At 44.0% G+C, this 19,380-nt stretch overlaps 1 protein-coding gene across 3 annotated transcripts in view; it reads right to left on the bottom strand.

Moving 5' to 3' along the window:
- The window catches only part of LMBR1 (limb development membrane protein 1), a 291,341-nt gene that overhangs the window by 33,768 nt on the left and 238,193 nt on the right, over positions 1 to 19,380 (bottom strand). For all 3 annotated transcript variants that reach the window (XR_003941628.1, XM_030198592.1, XM_030198605.1), the window contains 5 exons: positions 16,355 to 16,431; positions 16,096 to 16,173; positions 8,213 to 8,286; positions 7,888 to 7,978; positions 6,364 to 6,430 (listed from right to left, as the gene is read on the bottom strand). Coding sequence is in view for 2 of the 3 variants with exons in the window: in XM_030198592.1 (XP_030054452.1) it covers positions 6,364 to 6,430; positions 7,888 to 7,978; positions 8,213 to 8,286; positions 16,096 to 16,173; positions 16,355 to 16,431 (387 nt within the window). In the remaining variant the exon portion in view is untranslated. The remainder of the gene's footprint in view (positions 1 to 6,363; positions 6,431 to 7,887; positions 7,979 to 8,212; positions 8,287 to 16,095; positions 16,174 to 16,354; positions 16,432 to 19,380) is intronic.

The raw sequence follows: 19,380 nt of genomic DNA on the forward strand, positions 1-19,380 counted from the left end.
CATGCCTCTCACCTGTTTCCAGAAGCTCCCAAACAGGCTCCAACAGCTTCCCATGCCTGAAGAATGTTTTATTTCCTGGAACTCTGTACTTCCTTTTTATGGCCCTGCAAGAGGGCACTGACTGATGACATTATAGACCAGTGAGCCTGACGTCTGTGCCGGGCAAAATGCTAGAGACTATTATAAAGAACAAAATTACAGAGCATATTCAAATGCATGGATTAATGAGACTAAACCAACATGGATTTAGTGAAGGGAAATCTTGCCTCACCAATCTATTATGTTTCTTAGAAGGGGGTGAACAAACATGTGGATAAAGATAAGCCGGTCGAAATTGTGTATCTAGATTTTCAAAAGGCGTTTGACAAAGAACCTCATGAAAGACTCCAGAGGAAACTGGAGAGTCATAGGACAGGAGGTAGTGTTCTATTGTGGATTAAAACTGGTTAAAAGATAGAAAACAGAGAGTAGGGTTAAATGGTCAGTATTCTCAAAGAAGGTGCTGGGATTGCTATTTTTTAACATATTTATAAATGATCTACAGATGGGAGTAACCAGTGAGGTAATTAAATTTGCTGATGACACAAAGTTATTCAAAATTGTTAAAATCACAAGAGGACTGCAAAAAATGTAAGAAGACTTTACAAAACTGGACATCCAAATGGCAAATGATGTTTAATGTGAGCAAGTACAAAGTGATGCATATGGGAAAGAGGAATCCAAACAATAGATATGTGATGCAAGGTTCCACATTAGGAGTCACCAAACAGGAAAGGGATCTAGGTGTCATTGTTGATGATACAGTGAAACCCTCTGAAACTGGAAAAAAGGAAAAGACAAAAGGGGCGTCTAAAAACAAAAAGAAAGCGCGAATAAAGAGCCGAAGTCTTACTCTGGGCCTGAGGCAGAGAGACCTACACGCAGCCACTCTCCTCTGCGGAAAAAGAAAAACCAGAGGCGGGAGCAGATGCGCGTGGGTGGGAAGATGGCCGCGCATTCGAGTGCCCCGCGCTCCGGAAGCTGTCGCAAAGCTCTATGGATTTTTGCTGGAAAAATCTCCGTTCCTGGGCCACTGTGGACACCGACCCACATGTGAGAACAAGCAGCCTGCTTGTCCTCGGAGAATCGCTTGTTTACTTTTCCAAAAATACTAGGACTAGGGGGCATGCAATGTATCTGCTAAGTAGTAAATTTAAAAACAAACTGGAGAAAATAATTCTTCATTCAACATATAATTAAACTCTGGAATTCGCTGCCAGAAAATGTGGTAAAAGCAGTTAGCTTAGCAGGATTTTAAAAATGGTTTGGATAGGTTGGATAATAAAAAAAAAAGTCCATAACCTATTGTTAACATGGACTTGGGGAAAATCCACTGCTTATATATAGGTTTCGCAGCACTAAATCTGTTTTACTTTTTTGAGACCTTGCCAGGTACTTGTGACCTGGACTGGTCACTTTTGGAAATAGGAAACTGGGCTTGATGGACCTTTGGTCTGTCCCAGTATGACAACGTTTATGTTCTTAGAATGGACTGGGGGAAGGAAAAGGAGAAGTGGAGGTGACTTAGTTGAGAACTCAAGATTAATCTTGTGAACCATGTCATGGAAGTACTCAGCCATAGTCTGGTAGAAAGTGAAAGAGGGGGTTGGAGGAGAAGACACCGAGTTCATTGTGGAAAACAGAGTTGAGAACACAAGGTTAATCTTGTGAAACTTGTCATGGAAGTACTCAGCCATAGTCTGGGAGAAAGTGAAAGAGGAGGCTAGAGGTGAAGACAATGAGTTCAGTGTGGCAAAGAGACAGGAAGGGTTGAAGCCAAGAGAGTTTGTCAAATGGATATAGTAGTCTTGTTTGGTAAGTGAAAGAGCAAACTGGAAGGAGGTCAGCAAGAATTTGTAATGTATGAAATCAGCATGGGATTTTAGCCAAAGGCATTTAGAAGATCGGACACAAGAACATAGGGAGGAGATTCTAGAAGTCAGCCAAGGCTGGGGTTTGGTACACCTTACAGAATGGGCAGGGAATGAAAGGAGCAAGAGTATCCAGAGCAGAGGAGAGAATAGCATTATAGGAATAGAAAGTCTCATTCACAGACTTGGATAACACAGTGATTGAGAAAAGGGATGAAACACTGGTGGAGAAAGTGCAAGGGTTCCTAAATGTATTGGTGAAGATTAGATTGGACTGGAAGGTAGAGTAATTAAGAATAAAAGTTATCAGATGGTCAGAGGTGGAGAAATTGGAGTGATCAGTTGGAGAAGAAGACAAGATCAAGGCAGTAGACATTCTAGTGAGTAGGGGTAGTGGAGAATAGCTGAAGTTTGAATAAGGATGTTAAAGCGAGAAAATGAGAGGCATAAGAGTCAGAGGGGTTATTAACAAGAATTTTAAAATCCCCAAGAATGAAGGAAGGAGATGAAGGTTTGAGAAAGAAGGAAAGCCAGGAGTTTAAGTCAGTGACAAAGGAAGAAAGGGACTTATAAGGTGGGTGGGTAGGTGGGGGGTCTCAATAAATGACTGCTACTTGGAGAGATAAAAGAATGAAAAGATGGATGGAGTGGAAGCAGTGAGTCTGAGGTGGATGAAAAGGTTATCTACAAGAAGGTGAGTGTAGCAGCCCAAAACCACCTCCGTGGCAAACTGGTAGAAGTGCATGGGAGAAAAGATAACCTCCATGACACAGGGCAGCAACTGAAGCAGAGCCTTCAGGGCAAAGCCAAGTCTCAGTTAGTGCAAGCAGATGGAGAGTATAAGAGATAAAGAGGTCGTAGATGTAAGAAAGCTTGTTGGAGACAGAGTTGACACTCCACAGGGCACGTGAGAAAGGCAGAGAAGAGAGGAACAGAAATAAGATTGGAGATATTGTGGTGTGACTTGCATGAGTAGGTTGAGAGTTGATTTGGAGGTCCAGAATTGGCAGCAAAGAGCAGGAGAAGAAGCAAGAGAGTATAGAGAAGAGTAGGAGAGGCATAATGGCAGTGACAAAGATGAGATTTTTCTTTGCTAATTCTACTGTGAAACTACTTCAAGAATCATCTAATTTTCTTATTGGTTACTATATGTATTGCCAACTAACATCTGTTGCTGTGGGTAGGGCAGGTTAAGGTACTGGCAAAGTTTGCAAATTGTGTGCACATGTTTAAGAGGATCTGAAGATCTGCTCAGGAATCAGGTTAGGATAGCCAATTCTCTGGCCTTTTCAGATGTCAGCAGAATTTTATATTAATGCCCAGAAGGTAGTATAGGTAATACGTGTGAACATCTTTCTGGTTTTTATACTATCTGTAGTTCTATGCCCCCCACCCCTCCAGTGAGTGAACCTGCCCTGCCTGCTTCCATTGTAACTAGCAGCAGAGATTGTAGGTAGGATCCAGTCAATGGGAAGGCATTGAGAGTGGACACTGCAAGGCACTTCTGGTCATAGGAAGACAGGAGGAGATCTGAAGAAAATGTCTGTGCTATAGAAGTGAAGTTTCTACAGTGGTGGGGGGCAGGGGTGGTAGAGAAATGAACACCTATCACTTATGGTCCAATACATTCCAATAGCTGCAATATACATAAACTGATTCACTAACATATACCCCGATGATCAGAAGCCCCGCGCTGTTCCAAACAGCGCTCTAAAATTAGCATCAGAACAGCACAGGGCAATAATGCCGCAGAGCTAATAGCATGCAAATTTATGCAAGCTATTAGCTTTGATCATAGGGGAAAAGTGTGGATTACAGGAGGATTGTGCCTGAGTATGCGCTCAGGCACAATCCTCCAGCACTTGTTTGGCAGGTCCATTGGACCCCCAGACCCCCATCATCGCTCAGCCCTGGTGGCCTAGTGCCCCCCAAGCCCCACGGGGGCAGGAGGTCCAGTGGACCTCCAGTCCCCCCGAGCCCCCCCCAATGTAAGTGCCCAGGTGGCTGGAGATCCAGTGGATCTCCAGCCCCCTAACCACCCCCAAAAAATTCCCTGGTAGCCCAGTGGGCTGCTAACCCAACCCCCCCGCTCCATCCTGGTGATCTAGCGGACAACCCCTCCCCCACACCTCCGCGATGGAGGAGGGAGTAGCACACTCCCTCCTCTTCCAGTACAGCCTTCAAAATGGTGGCACCCTAACCAGTGCATCCTGAGATGTACTTGGCAGGGTGCCACCATTTTGAAGGCAGCACTGGAAGAGGAGTGTGCTACTCCCTCCTCCATTGCGGAGGTATGATGGGAGTTTTGGCTGCTAGACCACCAGGGCAGGTGGGGGGAAGGGTTGGCTTAGTGGCTCACTGGGACATCAAGGATGTTTTTTTTTGGGAGGGGGGGCTGTGGAGGGGGTTAGGGGAGCTGGAGATTCACCGGATATTCAGCCCCCATGCCGCTATCAGGGTGGGGGCTTGGGGAAGCCACTAGGCCACCAGAGCTGAAGAGATAGCCCAGTGACAGCCCATGCTACCTAACGGGGGGGGGGGGGGGGAGACAGGAGCAAAGCCTTAACCCTAATGTTAGCTCTAAGCTGGCATAGGATTAAGGCTTTATTCTGCCTCTACGATCAGAGCGCTGTTCTCTGATCATAGGGGCGGAATACAAGCAGAGCTCATTGAAATCTAATTTAAATGAGCTTTGTGGTATTGAGGGGTATGGGCAGTTTGCCAGATGATCATGGGTTCAAAGGTAAATGCGGGCGCTAGTGGCCTCTAGTGTCCACATTTACCTTTGATCATCGGGCTGATGGTGATTAAGAGATTGCTCACTTCCCTCTCTTCTCCTCTCCTGATCACATACAGAAAGCATACAGACAACCCCCTTCCACAATACACAGATACATATGCACACAAACGTGTACACACAGACACGCATTTATATGCACAAGGGCTAGAAAAAATTCTATAACCCAGCTCAACATGCTTTCACCACTTGTTTAACTGTACAAGTAGGATTTTTTTCCTGACATAACCAGAGGAGGAGGAAACAATTTCTTTTATTCAGGCCTGGAGTACTCCAATTGAGTGTTGTTTTCCCCCCTTAAATATCCATGTAAATATATTGTTAAATATCACTGTTAATTCAGCAGGCTCAAAAAGCATTTACCAACATTCATTAAAAATAAAATAAATTATTTATTTATTGCATTTGTATCCCACATTTTCCCACCTATTTGCAGGCTCAATGTGGCTTACAGAGTTTGTTATGACATTGTCATTCCATGATATCACATACACTTAGTATTGTATAGAGATTAAGTAAGGGAAGAGAGAAGGAAGGTGTTAGGCAGGATAGTATGGAAGGTGGACTTTAAAAATTGGAAGGACTGGTGAGGTAGTTTTGTGAGGCTATGGGTTCTCTTTGTAGGCTTTGTTGAAGAGATGATAGTCCTAATGAAGTATCAGTCAATATCTGTTTTTGTTACTAATGAAGATATATTAGCAGATATATGCAAAATATTATAAAAATAAGCTTGAAGTATTATTTTAAAGTCTTGAGATAGCTTGCAAAATGCATACATAAAAACAGAATAAGATGGTAGAACTGTTTAGGTGATATTAAACTGATTACTTTTATGTTGTGTTTTACAGATTTGCTGAAGGCATTTTCAACCAACGACTGATCCTGTTTTTAAATTTATTACATTTGTATCCAACATTTTCCCGCATAGCAGTAGGCTCAATGTGGCTTACAGGTTCTGGAGAGCAGAGTACCAACTCCGGGAATATATACAGAGTGGAATACAGAGTAAAAGTAGGTGCAAAGAGGCTGATAAGGTTCCGGAAAAGAGAATACAAACTCTGGTGGGGGAATACAGAGTAGTATATAGAGTAGAAGCAATCCCAATGAGGCTGATATGCCTCCAGAGATGAGACTACAGCTTCTTGTGAGCAATACTGAGTAGAATACAGGGTAGAAGTACAATTAATTATAACTGGAGTGGTTTGATTCATGCAGTTTGAAGGAATGGGATTATGTGGATAGGAGTGAGTTTTGTTCATTTATTAGTTTGATAGTTTTGATATATTATTCAAGGGTAGGCTTCCCGGAAGAGGTGAGTCTTGAGGTTTTTTCGGAATTTTAGAGATGGGTGTTCACAGTTCTAATGTTTCTAGGTAATGCGTGCCAGAGCTGGGTGCAAATGTAGGAAAAGGTGGATGCATATGTTGATTTCATGAATAAGGCTGAATTTTAGCTGTAAAAGATCACGGGTCGTTGAATCATTATACAAGGGAAACACTTGCTTGCTGGCTGAAGAATATCTGACAGAGGAGGTTGTTTTATTCCTGTACGATCCAGGCAACAGTAGGCTGAGTTACAAAATATGATTATTTCATGATAAAGTCAGTAGCCCAGGATCATTCTAAAGGTCAGCTACACTACCAACACCAAACTTACCCAAGGTTCTTGACATCACTGGCAGCGCAGAACTGAGCACAAGGATCGACACAGTGTTCCCAATAATCTGTTTCAAATAAGGGAAAAGAGGAAAATCACCCCGATACAGTAAAACATGAATGTGAAGCAATGCTGGACAGCTTAACATTGACACTAGAACACATTTCAAATTACCTGCTGTCCATATATGTGCTTAACTGCCAAAGGTTTTATAAAAAGAAAGCATGCATGTCTCAGTCTGACAGTCAACTGTCACTAGGCCTCTTAACCTTGCTGGCAATAAGCTGCCGAGGTATAGGGAGGGTAATTTTCAAAGGCATTTCTGCACATCAAGTTGTGCTTAACCCACAGAAATAGCCTGCTAAAAGAAAAAAAAAAAAAAAAAAGAAGGACATGCCTGATATATATATATATATATATATATACAGCCTGTATATATGTAGATATCCCTACTGTTTGAAGAGGCATACTTTTGAAAATTTGTGCATCTGCGCATATTTTATCCAGAAAAATTGTGTGTGTGTGGCCAATATAGTTAGAAACTCAAAATAAGGATTCATGCATGTGACAATGCTCAGCAGATAAGATACCCAGTTAATTCTGACTTATCTTTAGGTCAATTTTCAGTGGATCCTAACTAGCTACATTTTTAGCAGAAAATTCTCCTAAATTGATCTAGTTAATCTTTTGACTACCTTGCTCAACCCCCTTCTAAATAAACCCCCCCTTTCTGGATAAACTTAAAAATTAGCTAACTTTTTGAAAATGTGTCCCTTGCTTGTATAATATGTTATATTTGTTTAAGTTGTATTTTTATATTCTGGCCTCTTCCAAGAGATACTGACCAAATTAATTCATGTAATACTGCTTCCCCTCCTTCATTCAAAGAAAAAAAAATGCATATGTACACTTGTATTAAATGTAACCTAAGTCAGCTTGTGGGAATATCTGAGAAAATTACCATGTATATGGCCTGTATCAAAGCATCAAATATGTGCTATTTTGAAGCCAATAGCAAATTCTGATAAGTCAAACTAGCCTTCAAATTTAAAATGTTGCAGGACCTCTTATTCTTACTTTAATGTCAATTATGTCACCTGAGTTCTTCAGATTTCAAACAAGCTCCATGCACTACAGTTAGCACAATTAAAGTTACTGATTAGCAATACCTTTCTTCTATAAAGGGGGGAAAAAACCCTTTCACTAGTTTTTCTATAACTAGTTCACAAGCTCTGCCTTCCCAGCTCTTTTTTTTTCCTAACAAACGAATGGATGCCAGCCGAACTAAACAGAGCACATTGCCTTTTCCTGCTCATTTAGCATTTAGAAAACTTTCCCGTTTGCATTTATACTACTTAGAAACCAAATACTAATTGCTACTAATAACAGTAAAGTAATAAGACAATCAAGGTAATCACTAAATTAAACAGGAAGGTTACACCAAGTGCTAAAAGAAAAGAAAAAAAAAAAAAGAAGGGTGGAGGAGTAGAAGGAACATCAGCACCTTCTGCTCTACCACTTTACCTTTGTCATAGTCGTGTCATCTTTCTTGGGCATGAAATTTCGGAAAAAACACAAACTGTAGAAGCCGACGACAGAGGACACCATGAGATAGCTGTGAGAATCAAGGAAAGAAAGCCTTCCTAGGAATGCATATTTCACTTAAGTTCTCAGCTGTCTCCCAAACTTAAGAGGAAAAGAATAAAACAAAAACACTGAGTGGGTGAGAACAAACCTGTCATATTTTTTTCTCTCTTTTCTGGCAACTGTCTTAGCAAATTATCAGTGCCCCAGAAAACTAGATGGAATACTTGTTAACAGATAGAATTCTTGGTCCAATAAAGGATACAATATCAAAATGATTTCAAGTGCCGCCCCCACAAAACCAAAAGTGAAGAGAGAAACACTTCCGATTCCAGGACCCTGAGGCAAAAAACAAAGAAAAAAGAACAATTATTTCAACATAATTTAATAAGTTAAACAAACTATTTCAGTCCCAAGGACTTCAATTTGCCACCATAAAAAAATAAACGAACACTGTAACGAAATGTCATTAAACAGGATCACACATTATATCAATGCTCCAAACAGTTCTCTAACTCCTTTTCTATTGTGCAGGACTTACAAATCATTTACCATTTAATCCACTGCTGGAGCCAAATCAAAAACAGAAGCACGTTGATAAAACTCCCCAGGTTCATGCTCAATTGCTAAAGGTAGGAATTTTACACAAAGCAGACAAACACAGATTTTGTTGTTTGTCAGAAGTAACACCTAATCTGTCCCTTTGCCCAAACTATGTATTTCTCCTATCCGGAACTGGTAATCACCACTTGCGGAATTATGTAAGCCACATTGAGCCTGCAAATAGGTGGGAAAATGTGGGATACAAATGTTATAAATAAATAAACACTCTAGCCTGTGAAACCTGTGACAAGCCGTGCTGCTAGGTGGTGATATTCAGAGATCTGTAGCAGTACAGTTCATATATATTTTTTCAGACATTTGGAACTCTCCAGAGTCAGCCCAGCCTGGGCATAAGTGAAGGAAATGCAATCTGCTAGTCAATTGGAGATTGTGTGTTTTCCAATGGCGACTCCCCTTCTGTTGGGATCAAAAGAAACAAACAACTGGGCAGACTGTCTGAAGGGCTTCATCCACTCCAAGTAAAAGGCCAATGCTCTCTTGCAGTCCAAAGTGTGCAAACTGCTTTCGCCAGGGTGGGCATGAAGACGGGGGGAAAAAATGCTGGCACGACAATTGACTGGTTCAGATGGAACTCCGACACCACCTTCAGCAGGAACTTAGGGTGCGTGCAGAGAACTACTCTGTTGTGATGAAACTTAGTAGGGCCTGCTCACTGACTCTACGAGCTAAAGTAAAAGTCACCAAGAACATGACCTTCCAGGTCAAGTACTTCAGATGGCAGGAATTCAGTGGCTTGAAAGGAGCTTTCATCAGCTGGGTGAGAACGACGTTAAGATCCCATGACACTGGTGGAGGTTTGACAGGGGGCTTCGACAAAAGCAAACCTCTCATGAAGCGAACAACTAAAGGCTGTTCAGAGACAGGCTTACTTTCTACATGCTGATAAGCACAGATTGCACTAAGGTGAACTCTTATGGAGTTGATCTCGAGACCAAACTCTGACAAGTGTAGAAGGTATTCAAGCAGGGTCTGTGTAGGACAAGAAAGGGGATCTATGGCCTTGCTGTCACATCAGATGGCAAACCTCCTCCATTTAAAAGAGTAACACCTCTTAGTGCAATCTTTTCTGGAAGCAAAACTCGGGAGACACCCTCCAAAAGACCCAAGGAAGCGAATTCAGGTCACGAGAGCCAGACATTGGAGGTTGGTATGTAGAAGCGACCCCTCGTTCTGAGGGCTGGAAAACACTCCAATCTCCATGGTTTTTCAGAGGACAACTCCAGAAGAAGAGGGAACCAGATCTGACGTGACCAGTACGGTGCAATCAGTATCATGGTTCCATGGTCTTGCTTGAGTTTCAGCAGAGTCTTCCCTACCAGAGGTATGGGAGGATACGCATACCGAAGGCCTGTTCCCCAATGTAGGAGAAAGGCATCTGACGCTAGTCTGTCGTAGGCCTGAAACCTGGAACAGAACTGAGGGACCTTGTGATTCAGTTGAGTGGCAAAAAGATCCACCGAGGGGGCACCCCACGCTCGGAAGATCTTGCGGGCCATGCCCATATTCAGCGACCACACATGAGGTTGCATTACTCTGCTCAGCCTGTTGGCCAGACTGTTTATGCCTGCCAGATAAGTGGCTTGGAGAAACATACCGTGACGGCGCATCCAAAGCCACATCTGGACAGCTTCCTGAATCAGGAGGCAAGATCCAGTGCCCCCGTGCTTGTTGGAGTAGTACATCGCAACCTGACTGTCTGAATTAAAATAATTTGGTTGGACAGCCAATCTCTGAAAGCCTTTAGAGCGTTCAAAATCGCTCGAAGCTCCAGGAGGTTGATCTGAGTGTGAAGCCCATCTACATGAGCCTCCCACCCCAGGAGAGATGTATCCGTTGTCAGCACTTTTGGGGCTGAGGACTTTGAAATGGACGTCCCATGGTCAAATTGTCCACCATTGGAGACAATGAACAAAGTTGGTGGACAGACAAATAACATTTTCTAGGTTCCCGGTGGCTTGACACCACTGAGAAGCTAGGGTCCATTGAGCAGATCTAATGTGCATAACATGAACGGCCATGTGCCCCAAAAGTCTCAACATCTGCCAAGCTGTGATTTTTCTGAGACGTGCAAACCATGGACACCAGGGAAAGAAGATTGTCCACCCGAGTCTCCAGCAGATAGGCTCGAACTGTTCTCGAGTTGAGCAATGCTCCAATGAATTTTAATTTCTGCACTGGATTGAGATGGGACTTGGGGTAATTTATTACAAACCCTAGTAGTTCCAGCACCTGAAGTGTACCATCCTCCGAGGTGCTCTTCACCAGCCAATCGTTGAGATAAGGGAACACATGAACTCCCAGCCCGAGTAGCGACGCCACAACCAGTGCTAGGCATTTTTGTGAATACTCTGGGTGCGGACGCCAGGCCAAAGGGCAGTACGCGGTACTGAAAGTGCTGCGTTCCCAGCCGAAACCGAAGATACTTCCTGTGAGCTGGAAGTATCGGAATATGAGTGTAAGCATTCTTTAAGTCTAGAGAGCTTAGCCTATTATTTTCCTGAATCATGGGAAGAAGGGTGCCCAGGGAAACCATCCTGAACTTTTCTCAGATTAGTTATTTGTTCAGGGCCCTTAGGTCTAGGATGGGACACATCCCCCCTGTTTTCTTCTGCACAAGGAAGTACCTGGAATAGAATCCCAGCCCTTCTTCCCCTGGTGGAACTGGTTCGACCGCATGGGCCTTCGGAAGAGCAGAAAGTTTCTCTGCAAGTACCTGCCTATGCTGGGAGCTGAACGAATGAGCTCCTGGTGGACAATTTGGAGGTTTGGATTCCAGATTGAGGTTGTATCCCAACCAGACTATTTGAAGAACCCACCAGTTGGAGGTTAATAGAGGCCACCTTTGGTGAAAAAAACCATTAACCTCTGCCCGAATGGCAAGTCGTCCGGAACGGACACTTTTAGTTTGGATATGTTTTCCTGAAGCCAGTCAAAAGCCCATCCCTTGCTTTTGCTGGGGAGCAGTAGGGGCCTTGGGCACAAGCTATTGATGGGAACGAGCACGTTGGGCTAAGCCTGAGTAGGCTGGCGAGACACCAGAGCGTACCTACGCCTGGAATAGGAATAGGGGGCACTCTGTGGTCCACCAAAATACCTCCTAGTTGAGGAGGTGGTAACAGAAGGCACCCAGTGGGAGAAAGAAGTCATAGCATCCGTGTGCTTCTTGATCTGGTCAACCAGATCTACCTTCTCTCTGAAAAGATTATCCCCCGGCAAGGAACATCCGCTAATCTCTGCTGGACCGAGTGATCCAGGTCAGAAACACGCAGCCATGAGTCTGCACATTGCTATACTTTGTGCAGAGATTCAGGATGCCACATCAAAGTGTCGTGTGCGCCCCTGGCCAGAAAGTTACAACACGCCTTCTGCTGCCTGACCAGCTGGCGAAAAGGTTCGGCCTGCTCCAGAGGGAGGACATCGACCAAACTAGACAGCTGCCGCACTGAGTTCTGCAAGTGGATGCTCGTGAAGAGTTGGTATGATTGGATACGGGCAGCGAGCATAGCTGCCTGATACATTTTCCTCCCAAACGAGTCCAATGTCCTAGCTTCTCTGCCTGGGGGCGCCAAAGCATAGTCCCTATAACTCTTGGCTCTTTTGAGGGTGGAGTCCACCACCATGGAGGTATGGGGTAATTGAGACTTCATTAACCAAGGTTCACTGTGGATCTGGTACTGGGATTCTGTCTTCATAGGGATCACGGGACCAGACAGAGGGGATGCCCAGTTCCACATAAGGACTTCCCAGAGTACCTTATGCAAAGGAGCTGTCACTGCCTCTTTAGGTGGAGAGGTGTAGTCCAAGACCACGAGCATCTCAGCCCTGGGCTCATCCTCTACGGGAAATGGAATGGCCTGAGCCATTTCCCGTACAAAAGATGAGAAGTAGAGGCTCTCAGGAGGAGACAGTCTCCTTTCAAGTGGAGGGGAAGGTTCAAAGGACTCATCAGAGAAATACCTGGGATCTTCCTCTGACTCCCATGAGCGCTCCTCCTCGGTGTCAGAACAGAAAGCACTTCCCTCAGTGATCTCCGAGACCATACCCGCCTCGACGCCGAAGACCCATGGACTTGATGGCGATGAGAGACCGACCCCCACATGGACTGCAGTGAAGCTTCCTCTACCAACGTCGATGGGAAGCCGACCTGGGTGGCAGCCGATACTGGAGCCGCAAGCGGAACCGAGCTCGGAGACATCACCGTGGGTGGAGGGCCAGAGACAGCAGCAGCAGGAAACACGGTAGGCGCAAGCACTCCCGATGCCAACGCAGATGTATGCAGCAGTCCCTCTAGAAGCTCTGGAAGCAAGGCCCGAATGCGCTCGTCAATAGCCGCCATCGGAAGAGGCTGCGGGTCCTGTGGAGAAGTCTGTGGCAGCGTCGCGTCTGCACCTCTTGTATGGAGGGGGAGCAATCCTCCCAGCGTGGACGCTTCTCAGAGGCTGAATACCTCGGCACCCCAGAGCTCCCGGCACCATGTGTCAAGGGGGAACAGTGCTGGTGCTTCTTTGCCTTTGCTTGATGCACCTCACCAAGGCTCCTCAGTGCCGACATGAATCCCCATGTCGCCTCGGGGTCGGGTCCGACGATGGACAGTCCCCTGGGGGGGGGGGGGGGCAACACACCTGCATAGCAGGAGGCCTCGAGGCAGGTGGAGGCCCATTCGATGCCTCACTGTTCCCAGCGTGCCATGGCCTCTCAGCAGCCATGCCTACCTCCACTCCCAACGTCGATACGTCTCTCGATGTCTATGTCGTCACCTCCAACCTCGGTTCCGATGCAGATGTCGAAGGACCGGACCGAGCCTCCAAAAGTTTTTCTCTGTGGGCTTCTCGAGCTAGTTGAGTCCTTTTCTTCATACGAAGACAAAGGGCATAACAAGCTGGGCTATGGTCGGGCCCAAGGCACTGGATACACCACAAACGGGTATTGGTGCCCGAGATGGTCCGGTTGCACCAAGTACAGCGTCTGAAGCCGCCGGGAGTCTTCGATGACATGGAAGGGATGACAGCACCGCCTAAAAAGTCTCGATTGTGAAAAGAAAAAAAAAGCACAAAAGGAGGGATGGATCCAGCTGAGAAGCTTAAAAACGTCCGCAACGGAAAAGAAAGGAAACTTTACTGGGGGGGAAAAAAAACTAAAGAAAATAAAGGAAAACCCACTTGTTTTTTTAAGCAAAATGAAGCAAATGAGGAAAACAAGAAAAAACGAAAAAATTAGTGAAAAAGCACGGTCAAGGCTCTTTCCCGGGCACACAGAGGAGCCACAGAAACTCAATGTTACTCCTCGCGCAGAAGAAAAACAACTGATGAGCACAGCAGGAGGTTCCAGGGCTGGCAGATCGCTGACCCAACTGTGAGTATAATACAGCCTGCTTGTCCTCTAAGAAATATATTTAACTCTTCAGGTCTTTTATTTTTATAGATGGGATTTTTTTTTTGTTTCTTTTTATAAAAAGAAAACAAAAAAAAAAGCTAAACACTGAAGGAAATACTTCTTCAGGGAAGGGTGGTGAATTCATGAAGCTGTATCCCAGAGGAGATGGTGGAGACTTAAACTGTACCCTTAATTCAAGAAAACTTGGGCAAGTATATATAGGATCTCTAAGGGAGAGGAAAGGATAGTACTGGATGGGCAGACTGGACAGGCCATATGGTCTTTAGTTGCCTTCGTTTTGCTATACAAAAGAGCAAATGTTTGCCATTTACAATCACAAGATTTTCTAAGGAATTCCTTCCTAAAACTCCAAAGAATCTCGAACACTGGATCAAAGAGACCCTAGGAAAAAAGTATTTTGCTTTCAATATTCAAACTATGGAGGCAAAAGACTGAGGTGAGAAAAAAAAAAGCAGAATTCCCTGGTTCTGTAATATTGAGATTAGAAAAACAAATGTCCAATGTGATTAGTTTCCAAATGGATAGATCTTTATGGACCAAAAACCACATCTATCTTGGCCAAGAGGGAGCTATAATGCTGACAAAAGGTTTCTTACCTCCCAAGTACAAGAAGAATTAAAACTTCTTCTCACCATAGCCATAGGAGTGGCCTAGTGGTTAGAATGGTGGACTTTGGTCCTGGGGAACTGGGTTCGATTCCCACTGCAGGCACAGGCAGCTCCTTGTGACTCTGGGCAAGTCACTTAACCCTCCATTGCCCCAGGTACAAATAAGTACCTGTACATAATATGTAAGTTGCATTGAACCTGCTATGAGTGGGAAAGCGCGGGGTACAAATGTAAGAAAAATAAAAAATAAAAATTATTCAACTGCCAATAGAAATCAAACAAAATAAAACATGGAAAAGAAAATAAGATGATACCTTTTTTATTGGACATAACTTAATACATTTCTTGATTAGCTTTCGAAGGTTGCCCTTCTTCGTCAAATCAGAAATAAGCAAATGTGCTAGCTGACAGTGTATATAAGTGAAAACATTCAAGCATTACTATGACAGTCTGACAGGGTGGGAGGATGGGGGTGGGTAGGAGGTATACATGGGGACATCAAAGCATATCATTAATATTCTAACAGGATGGGTGTGGATAGGTGAGGGGTGGGGTGATCAACAGAGACATACAGCTTTATGGTTTATAATGGGCTAGGAACCCCAGATCCTTGTTAAGTCCTTTCTGTTGGGTGTTTTTAAAATATTCAATCATTCTGACTTCAAAGGTCTTACGTTCTTGTATGGTTTTAAAGTTACCTTTCAGGATTCTCACTGTGAAGTCACTGGTACAGTGTCCTGGTCCTGTAAAATGTTGACCAACCTTTTCTCAGCACTGTATGAAAATCATAGTCTTTTGTTCTCCTCTGAACTTTATTGAGGTTTTTTTCCATGGAGAGGAAGGGGAGAATGTGCATCTTGAAGTCTCATCCTCCAGTGAGGAGAAAAAGCACCTGTAGTTAAGACTGCTTTTTGATGTCCTTTTGGAACAGAATGGGTGCACTTTCTGTTTTGAGCACTGGTGAACAGGTCTATCTTGGAAGCTCTTCACCAAAAGTAAATGTAGTTTATTATGCCCTGATCCAGGGACCACTCATGAAGGAATATTTGTTGACTCAGCCTGCCTGTCAAAACATTTTCTTTCTAACGCTTAGGGCCATAACTTAAGAGCTTCCTGCCACAAAATAAGTAAACCTCACCCTCCCTACTTGTTCAAGTAGAAAATTGTTTTCTGGTTGTCCATCTGCATTATCTTTAAAATGCTGTAAATTTGTTCATAAATCCAAATAAACAATAACTGTCAAGGCTTCTCACGCAAACCAGCAGGGTTGAGCACAGACAAATGCATGAAAATTGTTATATTTCTAATGGTTTAGGGAAGATATAAAAACTAGCATTGGGAGCCTTTTTTTAAAGAACATTAGGACCGTACGGTTTCATTCACTAAATATATATAAGGTGAATAACTGTTGAGCATGAGTATTTCATGCCATATACATACTCAAAATTCAAAATGGAAATAAGAAGTCATAAGTCTTCCTCTAAAATTCATGACAGCAAAATTATTTGACCATTAACCATACCCTTGAGCCTTTTGGCATCGCTGTCTCATCAACAAGCAGGCGAAGAATGTTGCAAGCAACCAAGATGACAGATGACGACTGAAAAGCAAATTAAGATCAATTCAGTCTGATGTCATTCAATACGCATCTTATAAATTGCAGGGAAAAAAAATTTAACCTGCAAAATATAAAAATATCTAATTAAAAACTGTGCCAAAAATCAAATATTTGAAAAAACAATCATGGATAATTAAAACAGACTGAAGATGTCAAAACTTACTGTCTCAAGGAGAAGAAGGATCATGACAGCTGGATATACCAAGTTCCTCTCCCATGCAGAAGCCTTTTTTCGCCGTTCTTTCAAAAGAGAAATGACACATACACTGTCATTAAATTTGGAGGTTTCTTATACTGAGTGCAATCATATAAAAATCCACTGGGTATTACGTTTTTAATATGTTTGATCATCTTAAACTTATTCGTATAAATTCTGCAATGCAAATGGACACAGGCAAGAAGTAGAGACCTCTGCATCTGGTCCCTCTGTGCAATGCCCTGACTCCTAGCTTTCTCATACCCAAGCTATTCTTGTTGCTGCTTCTGCTCTTGGTCTGCCGCTTTTTGCATATCCTGTTCCTAGGCTAATGCACATAAGCCACATGTTGTTCCTGCCACAGCAGAAGAATACCCAGGTTATGTATACTGAGCCAGGACAGGAACAACAATAAGTTCAAAGTTTGAGGGACAGCCTGGACTCCACACTCAGGAGCACATGAGCTTCCTGTAAATGGGGACCTAACGATTGCTCTGAGGTTACGGGGAAAAGAATGAGCAAGGAATTCCAGATTTGGGGATAGGAGGAGGAGGAGGAGGAAAGGAAGAGAGAAGGGCTTTCTAGACTGTTCGGAGTGGAGGAAGAAAAACTAAGTATAGTAAAAATGGAGAATTGGGACTGAAGGGAAGGAAGCATAGATGTTTAGATTAGGTGGATATTGGGGGGAAATGGGACTTGATTTTTGCAACTACATTCAAAGCGACTTGCCCAGAGTCACAAGGAGCTGCAGTGTGAATCGAACTCAGTTCCCCAGGATCAAAGTCCACTGCACTAACCACTAGGCTACTCCCCCGCTCTACGACTTGTTAACTTAAAGTCTCAATATCTTGGCGTATAACCTTGGCACACCAGCACACACCTGAAGTCTCTATTATTTTCTGAAGTTTCCTTTATTGCATAAATACACAGATAATTTACTCACAGTCAGATGTTCAGAAGTATTGCCCCAGGGCACAGAGACTCCGTAATTCTGAGAGCTGTAGAAGTTGAAGGTAGAAATCTGAAGAGAAGCAGCTTTATTGCAGAGGTGAGAAATAACAGATAGAAGTGGCTCAGAGCTGGGCGACTGGAGTGTGCGATATCTCATTAGGGAAGTGGGCACTCAAATATTATGTAACATATACATACAGGGGGTGACTGGGGATCGAGACGGAATGGGGTCCAAAAAGACAGCGGGAAATCAACAAAAGAGTGGGAGAGAGGCCTGCAGATGTGAGAGAGAGATAAAAAAGGGGCTGAAGAGTATAGAGGGGTCAAGAAACGGAGTGAAGGATCTGGAGGGCTGCGGAGTGGAAAACAGATAGCAGAAAGAGATGGGCTTATGATGAGAGTAACAGTGGAAATGGGGCACAGGGAGGTAGTGGTAAAAGGTAAATATTTATTTTATTTGTTTGTTGGAAACTTACTAAACTACTTAAATTGGCAGGCAGGATCACGAGGTTTACAGATTAAAAACATATAGGAAAGGAACACCATTGATTTGATAGGATAGCCTAATGGTTAGTGAAACAGGCTTTGATCCTGGCAACCTGGGATCAATTTCCACTGCAGCTCCTTGTGACCTTGGGCAAGTCACTTAACCCTCCATTGCCCCAAGAACTAAAACTTAGATTGTGAGCCCTCTATGGACAAAAAAGTACCTGCATATAATGAGTACAGTACTGCAAATGTCTAGTAGTGCTACAGAAATGATTATTATTATTAGTAGTAGTAGTAGTAGGATAGACAAACATACATAAGTAAGAAGGTTACTAGGCTGTATAGAGAGAGGTGTGACCAGCAGAAGAAAAGAGGTGTTGATGCCCCTGTACAAGTCGTTGGTGAGGCCCCACCTGGAGTATTGTGTTCAGTTTTGGAGGCCGTATCTTGCTAAGGATGTAAAAAGAATTGAAGCGGTGCAAAGAAAAGCTACGAGGATGGTATGGGATTTGCCTTACAAGACGTACGAGGAGAGACTTGCGGACCTGAACATGTATACCCTGGAGGAAAGGAGGAACAGGGGTGATATGATACAAACGTTCAAATATTTGAAAGGTATTAATCCGCAAACAAACCTTTTCCGGAGATGGGAAGGCGGTAGAACGATAGGGCATGAAATGAGATTGAAGGGGGGGCAGAAGTATTTTTTCAAGGAGAGGGTGGTGGATGCTTGGAATGCCCTCCCGTGGGAGGTGGTGGAGATGAAAACGGTAATGGAATTCAAACATGCGTAGGATAAACATAAAGGAATCCTGTGCAGAAGGAAGGGATCCTCAGGAGCTTAGCCTAGAATGGGTGGCAGAGCTGGTGGTTGGGAGGCGGGGCTAGTGCTGGGCAGACATATACGGTCTGTGCCAGAGCCGGTGGTGGGAGGCAGGGATAGTGCTGGGCAGACTTATACGGTCTGTGCCAGAGCCGGTGGTGGGAGGCAGGGATAGTGCTGGGCAGACTTATACGGTCTGTGCCGGGGCTGGTGGTTGGACGGCGGGACTAGTGCTGGGCAGACTTATAAGGTCTGTGCCGGGGCTGGTGGTTGGGCGGCGGGGATAGTGCTAGGCAGACTTATACGGTCTGTGCCAGAGCCGGTGGTGGGAGGCAGGGATAGTGCTGGGCAGACTTATACGGTCTGTGCCAGAGCTGGTGGTTGGGAGGCGGGAATAGGGCTGGCCAGACTTATACGGTCTGTGCACTGAAGAGGACAGTACAAATAAAAAAAGTAGCACATATGAATTTATCTTCTTGGGCAGACTGGATGGACCGTGCAGGTCTTTTTCTGCCGTCATCTACTATGTTACTATGTTAGAAGTCATTAAAAACAGAACTATTTATATACATTTGCATTGACAACAGATGACGTGGCTCAGCCTATCCCAATTCCACTCAGGTACCATATGCTTGCTGGAAAAGCCACATCTTAATGGCCATTAAAAAACATGTTAAACAGAGTTCACTTCGTATTGCTAGTAGAAGCAAATTCTAAAGAGCAGGGGAGT

Source organism: Microcaecilia unicolor, chromosome 1, assembly GCF_901765095.1.
Source record: "Microcaecilia unicolor chromosome 1, aMicUni1.1, whole genome shotgun sequence".
NCBI classification, from domain to species: Eukaryota; Metazoa; Chordata; class Amphibia; order Gymnophiona; family Siphonopidae; genus Microcaecilia; species Microcaecilia unicolor.